Raw genomic sequence first — 14,215 nt, forward strand, 5'->3', positions numbered from 1 at the left:
AAAAAAAAAAAAAAACTCAAATGGATTTGAGGGGGGAAAAAACAGGAGAGAAACAATGTCTATTAACTATATCTCCAGCATTTTTTGATCAATAACAACATTTAAACTCTGGGACTCTTGCTTGCTTAGCTGGCACTCTCCCATTTGATCTATGTCTCCAGCCCAGCATTTTGCTGGTTATTGTATTTTATTTTTTGGGTCCGGTCGTGGGGCCTGAACTCTGGGCCTGAGCACTGTCCCTCAGCTCTTCAGCTCAAGGCTAGCGCTCTACCACTTGAGTCACAGCGCCACTTCCGGCTTTTTTCTTTTTGCTTATGTGGTGCTGAGGAATCGAACCCAGGGCTTCATACATACAAGGCAAGCGCTCTACCACTGAGCCACCTTCCCAGCCCATTGCTGGTTATTTTAGAGATAGAATTTCTCAGACTTTTCTGCCTGAGGATCCTTAAGCTGCAATCCCCACCCTCAGCTTCCTCAGTAGCTATGATTATTGGTGTAAGTCACCTTCAACTGGGTATGTCTTTGCTTTTTAAACACAAAGTAAAAAGAAAATAGTTAAGTGGTAAGCAGGAAATCTAACTTAGTTTAATAGGATGCAATGTTAGGCATTCTGTATTAATCATACTCCAGTTTGGACATGGTTAGAAAAGGCTGCAAACAGCACCCTCCATTAACTAAGACAGGGATTCTACCTTTGTCAATCATTCACAACTTGTCTTTTCATTTACTAGGCCATGAGCCACTCATCTCCATCACCCTCAACATTTATCAGGATCAACTTTCTTCTCACTTATTTGTTTGAAGGACTTCTCCATTTTTTGCTTGAAGAATGGACTCTACAGCACACAAGCACTACATCTAATTACCTCATTGAATCATCCTAACATTATAAAATAGGTCTATCATTCACACTTTACAGATAAAGCTTCAATATATCTAAATAATTTTCCAGCATATACAACTAGTAAATGTTAGGACCATGATTTTAATATATGCAAATTCCAAAGACTGACAACACTAGCTATGTTGTTTCTCTAAATGCTGAGGGGCATTGCTAGACCAGTTCAGCATTCCTCTGGGTCTGTGCAGGCTCTACAACTCGGTATCTCTAACCAGATTTTTCTCTCCATCCATGGGGACTACCTTAATACCAACCTCAACCTGCAACAATTGTTAAAAGCTAAACCTGACCCATTCTTCTATGCTGAGCCTAATCACCAGCTCTTCCTTTCTTACTTGGCTGCAAAAATCTCTCCATCCTAGAAGGCCAACATTAGCTAATATCAGTTTGTTAGCTCTGGTTCACTTTTTTTTTTTTGGGGTCCAGTAGTGGGGCCTGAACTCTGAGGCTGGGTGCTGTCCCTCAGCTCTTCAGCTCAAGGCTAGCGCTCTACCACTTGAGCCACAGCGCCACTTCCAGCTTTTTTCTTTTTGCTTATGTGGTGCTGAGGAATCAAACCCAGGGCCTCAGGCATGCAAGGCAAGCACTCTACCACTGAGCCACCTTCCCAGCCCCAGCTCTGGTTCACTTTCTACCCTGTATAATTATTTTTAATGTGTATATCTTGTTTGACCTATAAGAATGCTCCTGCTTACTACTGATTTAACTTTTCATTAATAGAAAAAAAAAATTTGCCGGGCGCTGGTGGCTCAAGCCTGTAATCCTAACAACTCAGGAGGCTGAGATCTGAGGATAACAGTTCAAAGCCAGCTCGGGCAGGAAAGTCCGTGAAACTCTTATCTCCAATAAACCACCAGAAAACCGGAAGTAGCACTGTACCTCAAGTGGTAGAGTACTAGCGTTGAGCTGAAGAGCTGAGGGACAGAGCTCAGGCCCAAAATTCAATACCCACGATTGACAAAAAAAAAAAAAAGTAAACTTTAATCCTAGTGAGATTTATGTTTAATTATTTCTTTAAATATATGATGAATTCCAGAAAAAAAAGCCCCCCAATGTTTATTTCATTTTTTTTAACTTAGAAGGCAAATCTCTTCCCTAAAAGAGAAAACTGGGTGGTTATTTATTTTTTGTGGGAGGGGGGGGCGAGTTAGCTATCTTAGATAAAAGAATTCAGACACAGACATTTGCACAAAATAATATACTTTTAAATATAAAGAACTATATGAATTATATGCAATTCAGAAATAGAAATAGCTTGCCTTTATATAATTTTCAGAAATAGCTATTCCTTTTATTTATATGTTGATTATATGATGAGTGTTATATTCAAGGCCAACAAGCAATGAGTATAAATAAAATTTCATGCATACATCATAAAAAAGGAAAGATTCATCTTCATAGTCACATGACACAATTTTCATCCTTTGTAAATAGTGAATTATGCTTCATATGCATTCATCCACTAACGTTATCTTTACATTTTTAAAGGCTGTCAAGCTAACCTATAATAGAAAATAGCCTTATTGAAAAGGGAGAGGAGAAGGAAGAGGGGAGGAGGAGGGGAGGGGGGGGGAAGGAGGGGGAGAAGAAGAAGGTGGTGGCGATGTCAGCGGCGGTAGCACAGTCCCAAGCATAAGCTCTTTCTTTCCTCCACCACCCTGGTAAAACACACACACACACACACACACACACAAAATGATAGCAGAAGGGCAGAGTCATCTGCTTTAGTTAGCATTGATCCAACACTCAAATATCTATGGAGATATGCCAAGTTTATATCAAAGCCTAAGGCTTAGGAACAGTGAAACACATTTTCAAAAAAAATGGTAAGAAAAGAACCACAGAACTAAATTACTATCCTGAAAACTTTTTAGATGAAACAAGTCTTATTCATGCCACAATGAATCAGGCTGGAATAATAGCCTAGAAGAAAAAGGAATAAAAGCTAATTTTCTATAACAAACATTTGACCCTTTATCTGCTTACTAGTGTAGCTGAGATGCTTGCCTGCCTTTAATCAAGTACTAAAAGAAAACAAAAAACCCATTATATTTTCTAAAAGATTTGATGCTACTTAAGTACAATTTTAAAGTCTTTTGACATCAGAATTTATAACTAAAGCCCTTAGGGCTTTCTCACCCTTTTCAAATAAGTATTTTTTGCATCAAACGAATAAGCTGTTATTATGGAACTAAGAACATAATCCTTGGGGCCAAAATGAATAAGAATTTTTATGTATACATTGTCATAACCACAGAAAAGAGTCCATTGTCAATGCCATAATAAAACTCATCTTCATATATAACCCCTCTATTGCAAATTTTATTCCACTTCCCAAAATCGTAATTTTTTATTTTGCATTTGTGATGCTTCAAGAATTCCTAGTGAAATTCATATAAGAAAATCATTCATCTCCAAACTGACAAAAGTTCAAATACCAGAACTCCAGTCAACTCATTCTAGGCTTAAATATTCTCAATACTACCATTTTATTTACAAATTTAACGCCAAGCTTCTTTAGTATCTACCAAAAAGTGGATATAAGGTGCAATGTGATGTTTTGATATATAGATCTATATAGATAGGTAGATAGGTAACACACAAATAGAATCATGTCAAGCTGACTAACATATATCCATCACAGAGATCACATATATTTTTTGTAGTGAGACCACTTAACTGGTATGATATATCATTATGGTTTTAACTTGCATTTTACTGATGATTTGTGATGTTAAGCATTATTTTATAAACCTGTCAGCTGATGGGCACCTAGAATCCTAGCTACTCAAGAGGCTGAGATCTGAGGATCACAGTTTGAAGTCAGTCCGGCAGGAAAGTCCATGAGACTGTTATCTCCAATTAATCACAAAAAAAGCGGGAAGTATCTCAGTGGCTAAGCGATAGAACACTAGCCTTGAGCAAATGGAGCTCAGGGGCAGCATCTAGGCCCAGAGTTCAATCTGCATAACCAACAAAAAGTTAAAAAAATAAAATAAAATAAACCTATCAGCTATCCCACTGTCTTCTTTTGCAAAATACCTATTTATGTCCTTAGACACTTTTTTTTTTTTTTTTTGCCAGTTATGGGGCCTGAACTCTGGGCCTGGGCACTGTCCCTCAGCTCTTCAGCTCAAGGCTAGCATTCTACCATTTGAACCACAGTGCCACTTCTGGCTTTTTCTATTTATGTGGTGCTGAGAAATCCAACCCTGGGCCTCATGCATGTCATATGAGGCAAGCACTCTGCCACTGAGCCACCTTCCCAGCCCCTTAGACCACTTTTTAATCAGGTTATATTCATTTTCTTGATACTGAGTTGCTGCAGTTTCCTATACATTTGTAGATAATAAAACAAAATAACAAAAAAAAAGAAACATTTATCAAGCCAGGTGCTGGTGGTTCACACCTGTAATCCTAGCTACTCAGGAGGCTGATATCTGAAGATCTTGGTTCAAAGCCAGCCTGGGCAGGAACTCTTATTTCCAATTAAACACCAAAAAGCCAGAAGCGGAGGAAGGTTCAAGTGGAAGAGCACTAGCCTTGAGAAAAACAGCTGACAGTGCCCAAACCCTAAATTCAAGCCTCGGGACCAATACAACAACTAAAACAAGTGTGGATTACAAATATTTTATCTCTGTTGTAGCCTGCCTCTGCTGATTACTTTGCTATGTAGCAGCTTTTTAGTTTGGTGAATCCTACTACTATCTATTGTTGCCCATGGTTCTAAAGCCCTCGTTACCCCAGATTCAACTTGTTTTGTAAAGTTTCATTTTCAGTCATTCCTCAGATTCTGTTACCTATTCATCTCCTAGCACAATCAAAACTTCTCTCTGTCCTCCCTCTCAGTCCTCTCTTCCCCTTCTTCCTTTTCCCTCTCATCCTCCTTCCTTTCTCCTCTCTTCCTGCCTTCCCCTCCCACTTTTCTCCCTCCACTTGCCAGTACCAGGTTTCGAACTCAGGGTCTTGCACTTGCTCTGCTTACTTGCTTGGCTGTCACTCTACTAGAGCCACAATTCCAGGCTGACTTTTTGCTGGTTGTTTTGAATATGGAGTCTCTCAAACATTTCTATCTGCAATGACTTTGAACAATGATCCGCCATATCTCAGCCTCCTAAGGCTTACATAAGGTATCTGACTGTTTTCTTTTTATGTGTGTGCCTGTTCTGGGGCTTAAACTCAAAGCCTGAGTACTGTCCTTGAGCTTTTTTGGGTTTTGCTCAAGACTAGTGATCTACCACTTGAGCCACAACTCCACTTATGGCTTTTTTTGGTGTTCAACTGGTGACAAAGTGTCACAAACTTTCCTTCCCAGGCTGGCTCTGAACCATGATGCTCAGATCTCAGCCTCCTGAGCCAGGAATATAGGTGTGAATCACCAGCACCCTGCTGTGTTTTCCTTTTAAAGGTGAGAAACACATACATACACAAACTCTTTTTTTCTCTCTCAGTCTCTCTAGCGCCCCCCCTCCTTCTTTACCTTTTCCTTCTCCTTTCCCCATCCATCCCATATATATATTACACACACACACACATACACACACACGTTGTTGTTTTTTTAATTTGGCCTGGGCACACTGCCTGAGCGTCTTTTGCTCAAGGCTAGTGCTTTACCACTTGAGCTACAGCACCACTTCTGGCTTGTTCTGTGATAAATTGAAGACAAGAGTCTTTCCTGCCTAGGCTGGTTTCAAACCTCAATCCTCAGATCTCAGACTCCTGAGTAGCTAGGATTATAGGCATGAGCCGCTGGCATTCAATCCATCCTCTTTATTTTTAACTTAAAATATATATTCTAAGAGTATAGTCAGTCTAACTTAATGACATACAGCCAACGTCCAGTTTTAATGAAGTTCAGCTTCTTTATTAAATAAACCATAATTATTATCCACAGTATTCATTATCCTTTTTTTAAGTGAACCAAGAACTTGAAAACCATATCCTATAGATTTGTAATTTTCCCCAACCATATGAATTACCTAAATTACCTAAGTGCAATAACAAGTATATTTGGTTTGCTTATCAACACAAACAACTTAAAGTATAATCAAACTGGTGAGAAAAGTATAGGGATACATCACGGGGAGCAATTACCAGGCATTCATTATGCCTTGCCCATGAGTCAGTAAATTCTATAGAACAGGAGGATGACAGTTACTCCAATGGGACAATTTAAATGGTGATTCAAAGAGTTTCTACACACTTTAAGATAGTCCTTCATGAAATGTGTAATTGCTTCAAATGAACTGACCTAAGCCATAGCTCCAAATTTGGTAAGGAAAATACTACATAGTATATAGCCCAATATCCAGGCTTGTTCTTGCCTATTAAAAAGAGGCTCTACTCCTGGACATGAACCTGATTTTACCTATGGACCCCAAGTTGTCCATACCTTCACACTGATTGATTTCAGAGCAAAATAATAGAAATTTCATAAATTTATGATTTTATGAAATCCTGACTCAATCAGAACCTTAGCTCAGGCTCAAGATCACTTTGTAGTTCCTCCCTTAAACCTGTCCCCACAGACTTAATCCATCAGCTTCTCTTAGTCATCCTGACTTTCTGATTGGAATTATAAACATGTACTCAATGTGCCCTACAACACCTATAACTGTAATATCTTTTCCTTTTATTGCCTCACTTGATTTTTGGTAAATCACACTGTCTTTTGAGTATAAGTAAAATCTTTCTGATTGCTAACTGCTTGCATCTATGTATAGTTAAGTTCCTATAACGTCATACTTCCCCAGATCCTACACATTTCTTTTGTAGGTTAACTTCTCAATCCATACACAAACTGTTCTACTTTGGCTAGAGATTCACAGTCCTATCAGCTGTTCAGCTAAAATCCATAGCCACTCCTAGTTGCTATGATCAGTACAAAAATGAAATGAATACAGTAAAATGAAAAAGGAAACAGTTTCACAGCACTAAATGGGGAATATATGTTCTTTTTTTTTTTAATTTTTTTTATTGTGAAAATACTGTACAGAGGGGTTACAATTACATGGGCAAGATAATGAGTACATTTCTTATCAAGCATTGTAGCCTCCTCCTTTGTTTCCCCCTCCCATCCCATCCTCCCCCAACCGTCCCACCCAACCCTCCTCCCCCCTACCACCAAAGTTGTAAAGTTCGTTTTCAACATAACGACTTGTACATCTCGTTGCAATGGGTTCTTTACATGCTTCTGCTATACCTTAAACATTTTGGAAATGTTTTGATAACAACTGAAACAAAAAGATTTTCTAGCTGGGTGCCAGATTATAGGCTCATGCCTATAATCCTAGCTACCCTAGAGGCTGAGATCTGAGGGTGGAGGTTCAAAGCCAGCCCCCAGGCAGGAAAAGTCCATGAGATTCTTTTTTTTTTTTTTTTTGGGGGGGGGGGCGGTGGGCCTGAACCCTGGGCCTGGGCACTGTCCTTCAGCTCTTCGGCTCAAGGCTAGCACTCTACCACTGGAGCCACAGTGCCACTTCCGGCTTTTTTTTTCTGCTTATGTGGTGCTGAAGAATCAAACCCAGGGCCTCATGCATGCAAGGCAAGCAAGCACTCTACCATTGAGCCACCTTCCCAGCCCTCCGTAAGACTCTTATCTCCAATTAACCACCAGAAAATGGGAAGTAGCACTGGGGCTCAAGTGGTAGAGAGCTCATCTTGAAGAGAAGAGCTAAGGAACAATGCCCAGGCCCAGAGTCCAAGTCCCATGACAGACAAAAAAAAATTTTTCTGCACTTTCTCAAAAAGGAATTTTTTTTTTTAATTGGAATGCTCATTCCCAAGAATTTGAATTTTCTAAAAATTTACCATAAAGAAGAGCCATCTAGGGAATAATCAATTTTACTATGATATCTTAATAATAAAGTTGGCTACAAGTTTGAGAGAGTTTTTTTAAAAGACCATTTGATCCTCAAAGTTTCACCTAATACCACAGTCTACATTTGTGAAATTTCCAAACCTTCACTTCAAGGTAAGTCATTATGGCAAGTTAAAAAAAAAAAAAAAAAAAAACCTAGCTGGGTGCTAGTGGATCACACTTGTAATCCTAGCTACTCACAAGGCTGAGATATGAGGATTGTGGTTCAGACTCAGCCTGGGCAGGAAAATCCATGAGCCTCTGATCTCCAATAAACCACCAGAAAACCAGAAGTGGTGCTGTGGCTCAAGTGGTAGGAGCATTCACCTTGAGCTGAAGACCTGAGGGACAGCACCCAGGCTCAGAGTTCAAGCCCCAGGACCCACAAAAAAAAAAAAAAACTTAATAAACATTGAATCTTTAAGTCAACGTATAATAACTTCCAAACCTTTTAACATCTCTGAAATTTTATTTAAGAAAACAGAAAAGCTGGAAGTGGCACTGTAGCTCAAGTGGTAGAGCACTCGCCTTGACTTGAAGAGCTGAGGGACAACGCCCAGGTCCAGAGTTCAAGCCCCACGACCGAAAAAAAAAAAAAAAAAAACTATAAAGAAAACAGAAAAGCTACCATCAAGGTGGTACAGATCTGTAATCCTAGCACTTAGGAGGCTGAGTCAGGAAAATCTCCAATTCCAGATCAGAAAGATCTTGTCTCCAAAAAAAAAAGCAAATAGCTATTAAAAAGATAGCACAAAGCAAAAAAGCAAATAGCTTTTAAAAAGACAGCCCAAAGTAGGTACACAGTAGCTTATATCTATAATCTATAATCCTAGCTATTGAGAAGGCTATCTAAGGATTGTGGTTCAAAGCCAGCACAGGCAGGAAAGTCTATGAGACTCTTATCTTCAATTAGCTACCAAAAAAAAAAAAGCCAGAAGGAGCTGTGGCTCAAATGGTAGAACACTAGCCTTGAGCAAAAAAGCTGAGAGTGACTGCCCAGGCCCTGAGTTCAAGCCCCAGAACCAGCACAAAATAAAGACCGCCCAAGATATCAAAGAAGAAATGGGGTGGGGTGGGGGGTGGGGAGAAGGAAGGGAAGGGAAGGGGAGAGGGGAGGGGTTCATCTTGATTCCAGAAAGCCAAGTCAACTACTTCAAAGTATTTCTAACCTATCGTAGTTACAGAAGCATAAATGATAATAAACATGTCTTTAGTTACTACAGATAAAGTTATTGGAAAACCTACAAAAACGTTATCTTTCACTTTAACTATTACCTACATACATATGACACATACAGATACAGCCTACCTTCCTAGCTAAAAAGTGTTAACTCTACTAATGTTTTTCCCAAGACAAAATATTACTTCAGAATATTCTTGCCAGGCGCTGGTGGCTCATATCTAGCTACTCAGGAGGCTGAGACCTTAGGATTGATGTTCAAAGCCAGCCTAGGCAGGGAAATCCATGAGACTCTTATCTCCAATTAACCACCAGAAAACTGGAAGTGGCACTGTGGCTCAAAATGGTAGAGTGCTAGCCTTGAGCACAAAGAGATCAGGGATAACACACAGGCCCTGCCTGAGTTCAAGCTCCACAACCAACCAAAAAAAAAAAAAAACAGAAAAGAAAAAAGTACTCTTCACAACCCAGTACCAGCACAAAAAATATAAACAAATAAATAAGAATATTCTTTATTTAAGTATGCCTTCACTTGGACAAATGTGATTCAAGCTAAAGAAAGTAATTCAATATACATCAGCTAAGGCAACAAAACCTGTTAGATTTTTATTGAGACACTTTCCTAAGCTCAAAAAGATAAAAGAACATGGTCTCACAAGCTAACACATCAAATTAAAAACATACCAATTTCTTCTACTTCTTCTAGGAAATCATTATATTCTCTTAGATTAGGAAAGTCTTCTTCTCTTTTATTGTATCTTAAAGAAAAGAAAAATATCAACATTACATACTGCACTTAATACTGGTTTGCTTACCCTTACCAAATTCATACATGAGATATAGAAAAGGACTGCTTATTGTATAAACTATAGTTTTCTTGATTCCATTTACAACCTAAACAAGCATGCCAAATTTTGGTATGTGGAGGTGGAAGAGACTGTGTCGGTACTGCTTTGTTTTCACAGTGCTGGGATTGAACTCAGCAATAACAGACAAGTCTTCTGCCACAGAGCTATGTTCCCAGCCCTAAGAATGCTGTTCTTAAAACTCTTACTATTAAAGAAGAGAAATTGAATCGGAAGAGACTAACACAATTTAAAATAATTTTTTAAAATGCTTGTATTTGTGCCTGTGGCTCATGCATTGTAATCCAATACTCAGGAAGATGAAAGTGGTTCACAGCCAGGTGGGACAGAGAAATCAGTGAGACTTTTATCTTAAATTAACAACTACAAAGCCATAAATGAAGCTGTTATTCAACTGGTAAAGCTCTAGCCAAGAGCACAAAAACTCAGGCAAAGTTCCCAGGCCAAGTTCAAGCCCCAGAACCAGCGCGTGCGCAAGTGCACGCGCGCGCGCGCACACACACGCGCACGCACACACACACACACACACACACACACACACACAATGTTTGTAAGACTTAAAGAGAAATAAGAAAATTAGGAGCTTGTGAGATTAGTAAACAAGTGTATCACTGAAAATTATTTGCTTCTTAGAGATTCCTTTATTTGCAGAAAACCAAAAACTAACTGAAGAAGATTTCACTTTTCATGACAGGTCACAGCCTAAAAATGCTAGATCACAAAAAATCTTGAGTATTGTATCTATGAAAAATTAGAAACCTACAAGAGATTGATAATGAAAAATCAGAATCTGAGAGACTATCTTATAGAAGTAATAAAAGCAGGCCGAGGCACTGATAAAGTATTATTGGTTAGGTATCTAGAAAAATTACTATAACATAGTGATCTGGATTGAAATTTACACTACTAAAAGTAAGAACTTTAGCAATGCTTAGTAGGATGGAGGCGTTGAGTTCAATCTCTGCCACAAAAACACACATAAAAAAATGTATTCCTCTAATTTCACAATAGTAAAGTACCTTATAATAAAAAGACAAAAACTGAGCCACTAGCCAGGCACTGGTGGCTCACGCCTGTAATCCTAGCTACTCAAGAGACTGAGATCTGAGGATCGCAGTTCAAAACCAGCTAGGGCAGAAAAGTTCCCATAAGACTCTTATCTCCAATAAACAACTCAAAAAAGCCAGAAGTGGTGCTGTCACTCGAGTGGTAGAGTGCTAGCCTTGAGCACAAAGAGGCTCAAGGATAGCACACAGTGCCTGAGTTCAAGCACCAGGACTGGCAAACAAAAAAAAACAAAAAAAAAAAAAAAAAAAACAAAACAAAGTGAACCATGAAACTACTAACAAAAATTAAAATATACACATACATACTAAAAGAAATGAAAACTAACATGAGTTTCTCCAACAGGCTTCAAACCGCAACTTAAATGTTATCTCTGTAGAACTTACTACGTTTTTGTTTTGTTTCCCCATTTTATTTTCTATCTCTTTGCTATCCCATGTTACTATACTATAAACTTTATGAGGGCAGGGCTCATATTTATCATGTTTATTTATCTTAACACAAGTAACACTGTTTGCAAATAGAGGGCATTTAATAGATTCATTGAAGAATGAATAGCAAATAAAGACAAATTTGAAGCCATCAAACTAACAATGCAATCTTCTTTATCAAAATTATATAAGCAATATTAATCAGCTCTCTAAAAACTTTTAATCAATTTTTATGAAACAAATACACAGATGAAGTTATGGCTATTCACTTCTCAATCTGTCCACACTTACATCAGCAATTAAGGGTATCAATTATTGAAATAACTATTGTCTTATTTTAGTGGCTGACCATCCAGATAATAATACTTACATCTTTAATACTTTTTTCCGAATCTCAACCTCCTTGTCAACAGTTGGGTCTTCAAAGAGCTGTACTCTGAAATTGCTCTTTCTCAGGGGAGTACCACACTCAGGACAGTTTCCAGCTCCTCTAACAAACAGTAAGTCCACACAACTTTCACAACTACAAGGGAAGAAGTAAAACACAATATTTAACTTAGTATTCAAATCCCCAATCCTAAATAGTTTTCCCTTTGGGAAAGACTAGGAAATCATTGTACTATCCATTGTATCTCAAAGCTTACCCAAAAATCCTTTTGGAAAATGTCCATTTTTATTTCAATAGATATTCTAAAAGATAACAATTTAGTTATACAAATTAAACAAAACTGCAAATTAAAATGAATTGAGTGTGGCACCAAGTACATTTAGAAAAGCAAAATATGGGAAAATCAGTAAGGTAAAAACACTTCTCTGTACTTCACTTCCATCCCAGTTCAGTACAGATTATCCTTAATTCAAAAATGTAAAGGTGAGCCCAGTGCTGGTAGCTCATGTCTGAAATCCTAGCTAAAACTGGAGACTAAGATTTCAGGTTTGAGGTTTGAAATCAGTCCATGTAAAAAAAATTCCACAAGAGGGGACTGGGAAGGTGGCTCAGTGGTAGAGCACTTGCCTTGCATGCCTGAGGCCCTGGGTTCGATCCCTCAGCACCACATAAGCAAAAAGAAAAAAGCCAGAAGTGGCGCTGTGGCTCAAGTGGTAGAGTGCTAGTCTTGAGCTGAAGAGCTGAGGAACAGCGCCCAGGCCCAGAGTTCAGGCCCCACAACCAGACCCCCCCCCCTAAAAAAAAAATTAAAAATTTTTTTTTAAAATTCCACAAGAGTTCATCTCCAATAAATAACCAGCAAAAAGCCAGGCTGGAGTCACAGACAAATGGTAAAGAGCCCATATGTAAGTGAGCCAAACAAACAGAAGGTCCTGAAATCCAAGTCCAATACCGTCAAGAAAGAGTTTTAAAAATAATGAGTCCCATGTAATTGTAACCCCTCTGTACGGTATTTTCAGAATAAAAAATAAAAATAAATAATAAGTATTCAACCTGCTACTTCATCAGGTAGTTTCTTCAACATTTAATCTAAGCAGCTACATAGCTAGTTGAGTCAAGAGTGTACCAGGTGCCCTGCCAAATGCAAAACGGTATATCAACAAGATCCTCAAATGTTCATGTGTGCAAGACTATATACATTCTTAGAAACAAAGTGAAAGAGAATCACTTGAATTTGAACAAACAATCACAGTATGAAACTGTAGAAGATACACCATTACAAAAAGTACACAGGCAGATTGTGAGCACAAACCTCTCCCTACCTCAACAGTAAATTCCAGAAGACCCATCAAGAGAAAGTAGAGAGCAGGACACTCTACTCAGGAGACTAAGATCTGAGGATCACAGTTCAAAGCCAGCCTGGCAGAAAAGTCTATGAGACTCTTATCTCCATAACCACCAGAAAATCAGAAGTGGCACTATGGCTCAAAGTGGCAGAGCGCTAGCCTTGAGAGAAAAAGCTCAGAGAGGGCTGGGAAGTGGCTTGGTGGCAGAGTACTTGCCTAGCCCTGGGTTCAATTCCTCATAAGCATAAATAGAAAAAACCAGAAGTGGCCCTTTGGCTCAAGTGGTAGAATGGTAGTCTTGAGCAAAAGAAGCTTAGATAGAGACAGAGCCGAGGCCTTTAGTTCAAGCCCAGGACTGGCAAAAAAGAAAAAGAAAAAGCTCAGGGACAGCACCTAAACTCTGAATTCAAGCCCCATGACACACCAGAGAGAGAGAGAGAGAGAGAGAGAAACTCCAGTTCTTTTATGATAATGTTTAACTCAAGTTGAAATGGTACTAAAAATGTAATATCATTTGAAAGAAAAATACATTGATATTTGTTCAACTTTTATTAGCATTTTCAACTAATGCCCAATAGATACTCAGGAACAGGAGTTTTAAGCCCTATCTTTGGATTACTCCAAAAATCTAAGTCACATTTCAAGTTTTATTTTTTCTGAATAGTAGTAACAATTATTTTAATTATATTAACGTAAAAAAAATTTTAATCTCTACCAAATGGACATCCAATAATCAACTTGCTTTTTTAACTTTTTGTTTTGAGACAAGGTCTCACTATATTGTACAGTCTGGATCCTTTTCTCTCTGCATCCCTATACCATCATACTCTGTCACTGAGTTACTATATATTATATATATTAAAAGAACTTAAAATCCTAAGTTATTTAGGAGGCAAATATCTGAAGATGTGCAGTTCAAAGCCAGCTAAAGCAGGAAAGTCCATGAGTCTCCAATTAACCACCAAAAAAAGCCAGAAGTGGAGCGATGACTCAAGTGGTAGAGCACAAGCCTTGAGCAAAAACCTAAGGGCTCGCACACTGGCTCTGAATTCAAGCCTCAGTACTGGCACAAAAACAAAAACAGGGCTGGGAAGGTGGCTCAGTGGTAGAGTGCTTGCCTTGCATGCATGAGGCCCTGGGTTCGATTCCTCAGCACCACATAAGCAAAAAGAAAAAATG

The 14,215-nt window shown here is 38.6% G+C and overlaps 1 protein-coding gene across 1 annotated transcript in view; it reads right to left on the minus strand.

Moving 5' to 3' along the window:
- Nucleotides 1-14,215, minus strand: part of Mnat1 (MNAT CDK-activating kinase assembly factor 1) — a 116,606-nt gene that overhangs the window by 81,660 nt on the left and 20,731 nt on the right. Inside the window, exons 2-3 of the mRNA XM_013013890.1 lie at nt 11,673-11,825; nt 9,625-9,698 (exon numbers count right to left, since the gene is read on the minus strand). Of these exons, the coding sequence (XP_012869344.1) occupies nt 9,625-9,698; nt 11,673-11,825 (227 nt within the window). The remainder of the gene's footprint in view (nt 1-9,624; nt 9,699-11,672; nt 11,826-14,215) is intronic.

This window comes from Dipodomys ordii, unplaced genomic scaffold, assembly GCF_000151885.1.
Source record: "Dipodomys ordii isolate 6190 unplaced genomic scaffold, Dord_2.0 Scaffold2, whole genome shotgun sequence".
Lineage (NCBI taxonomy): Eukaryota > Metazoa > Chordata > Mammalia > Rodentia > Heteromyidae > Dipodomys > Dipodomys ordii.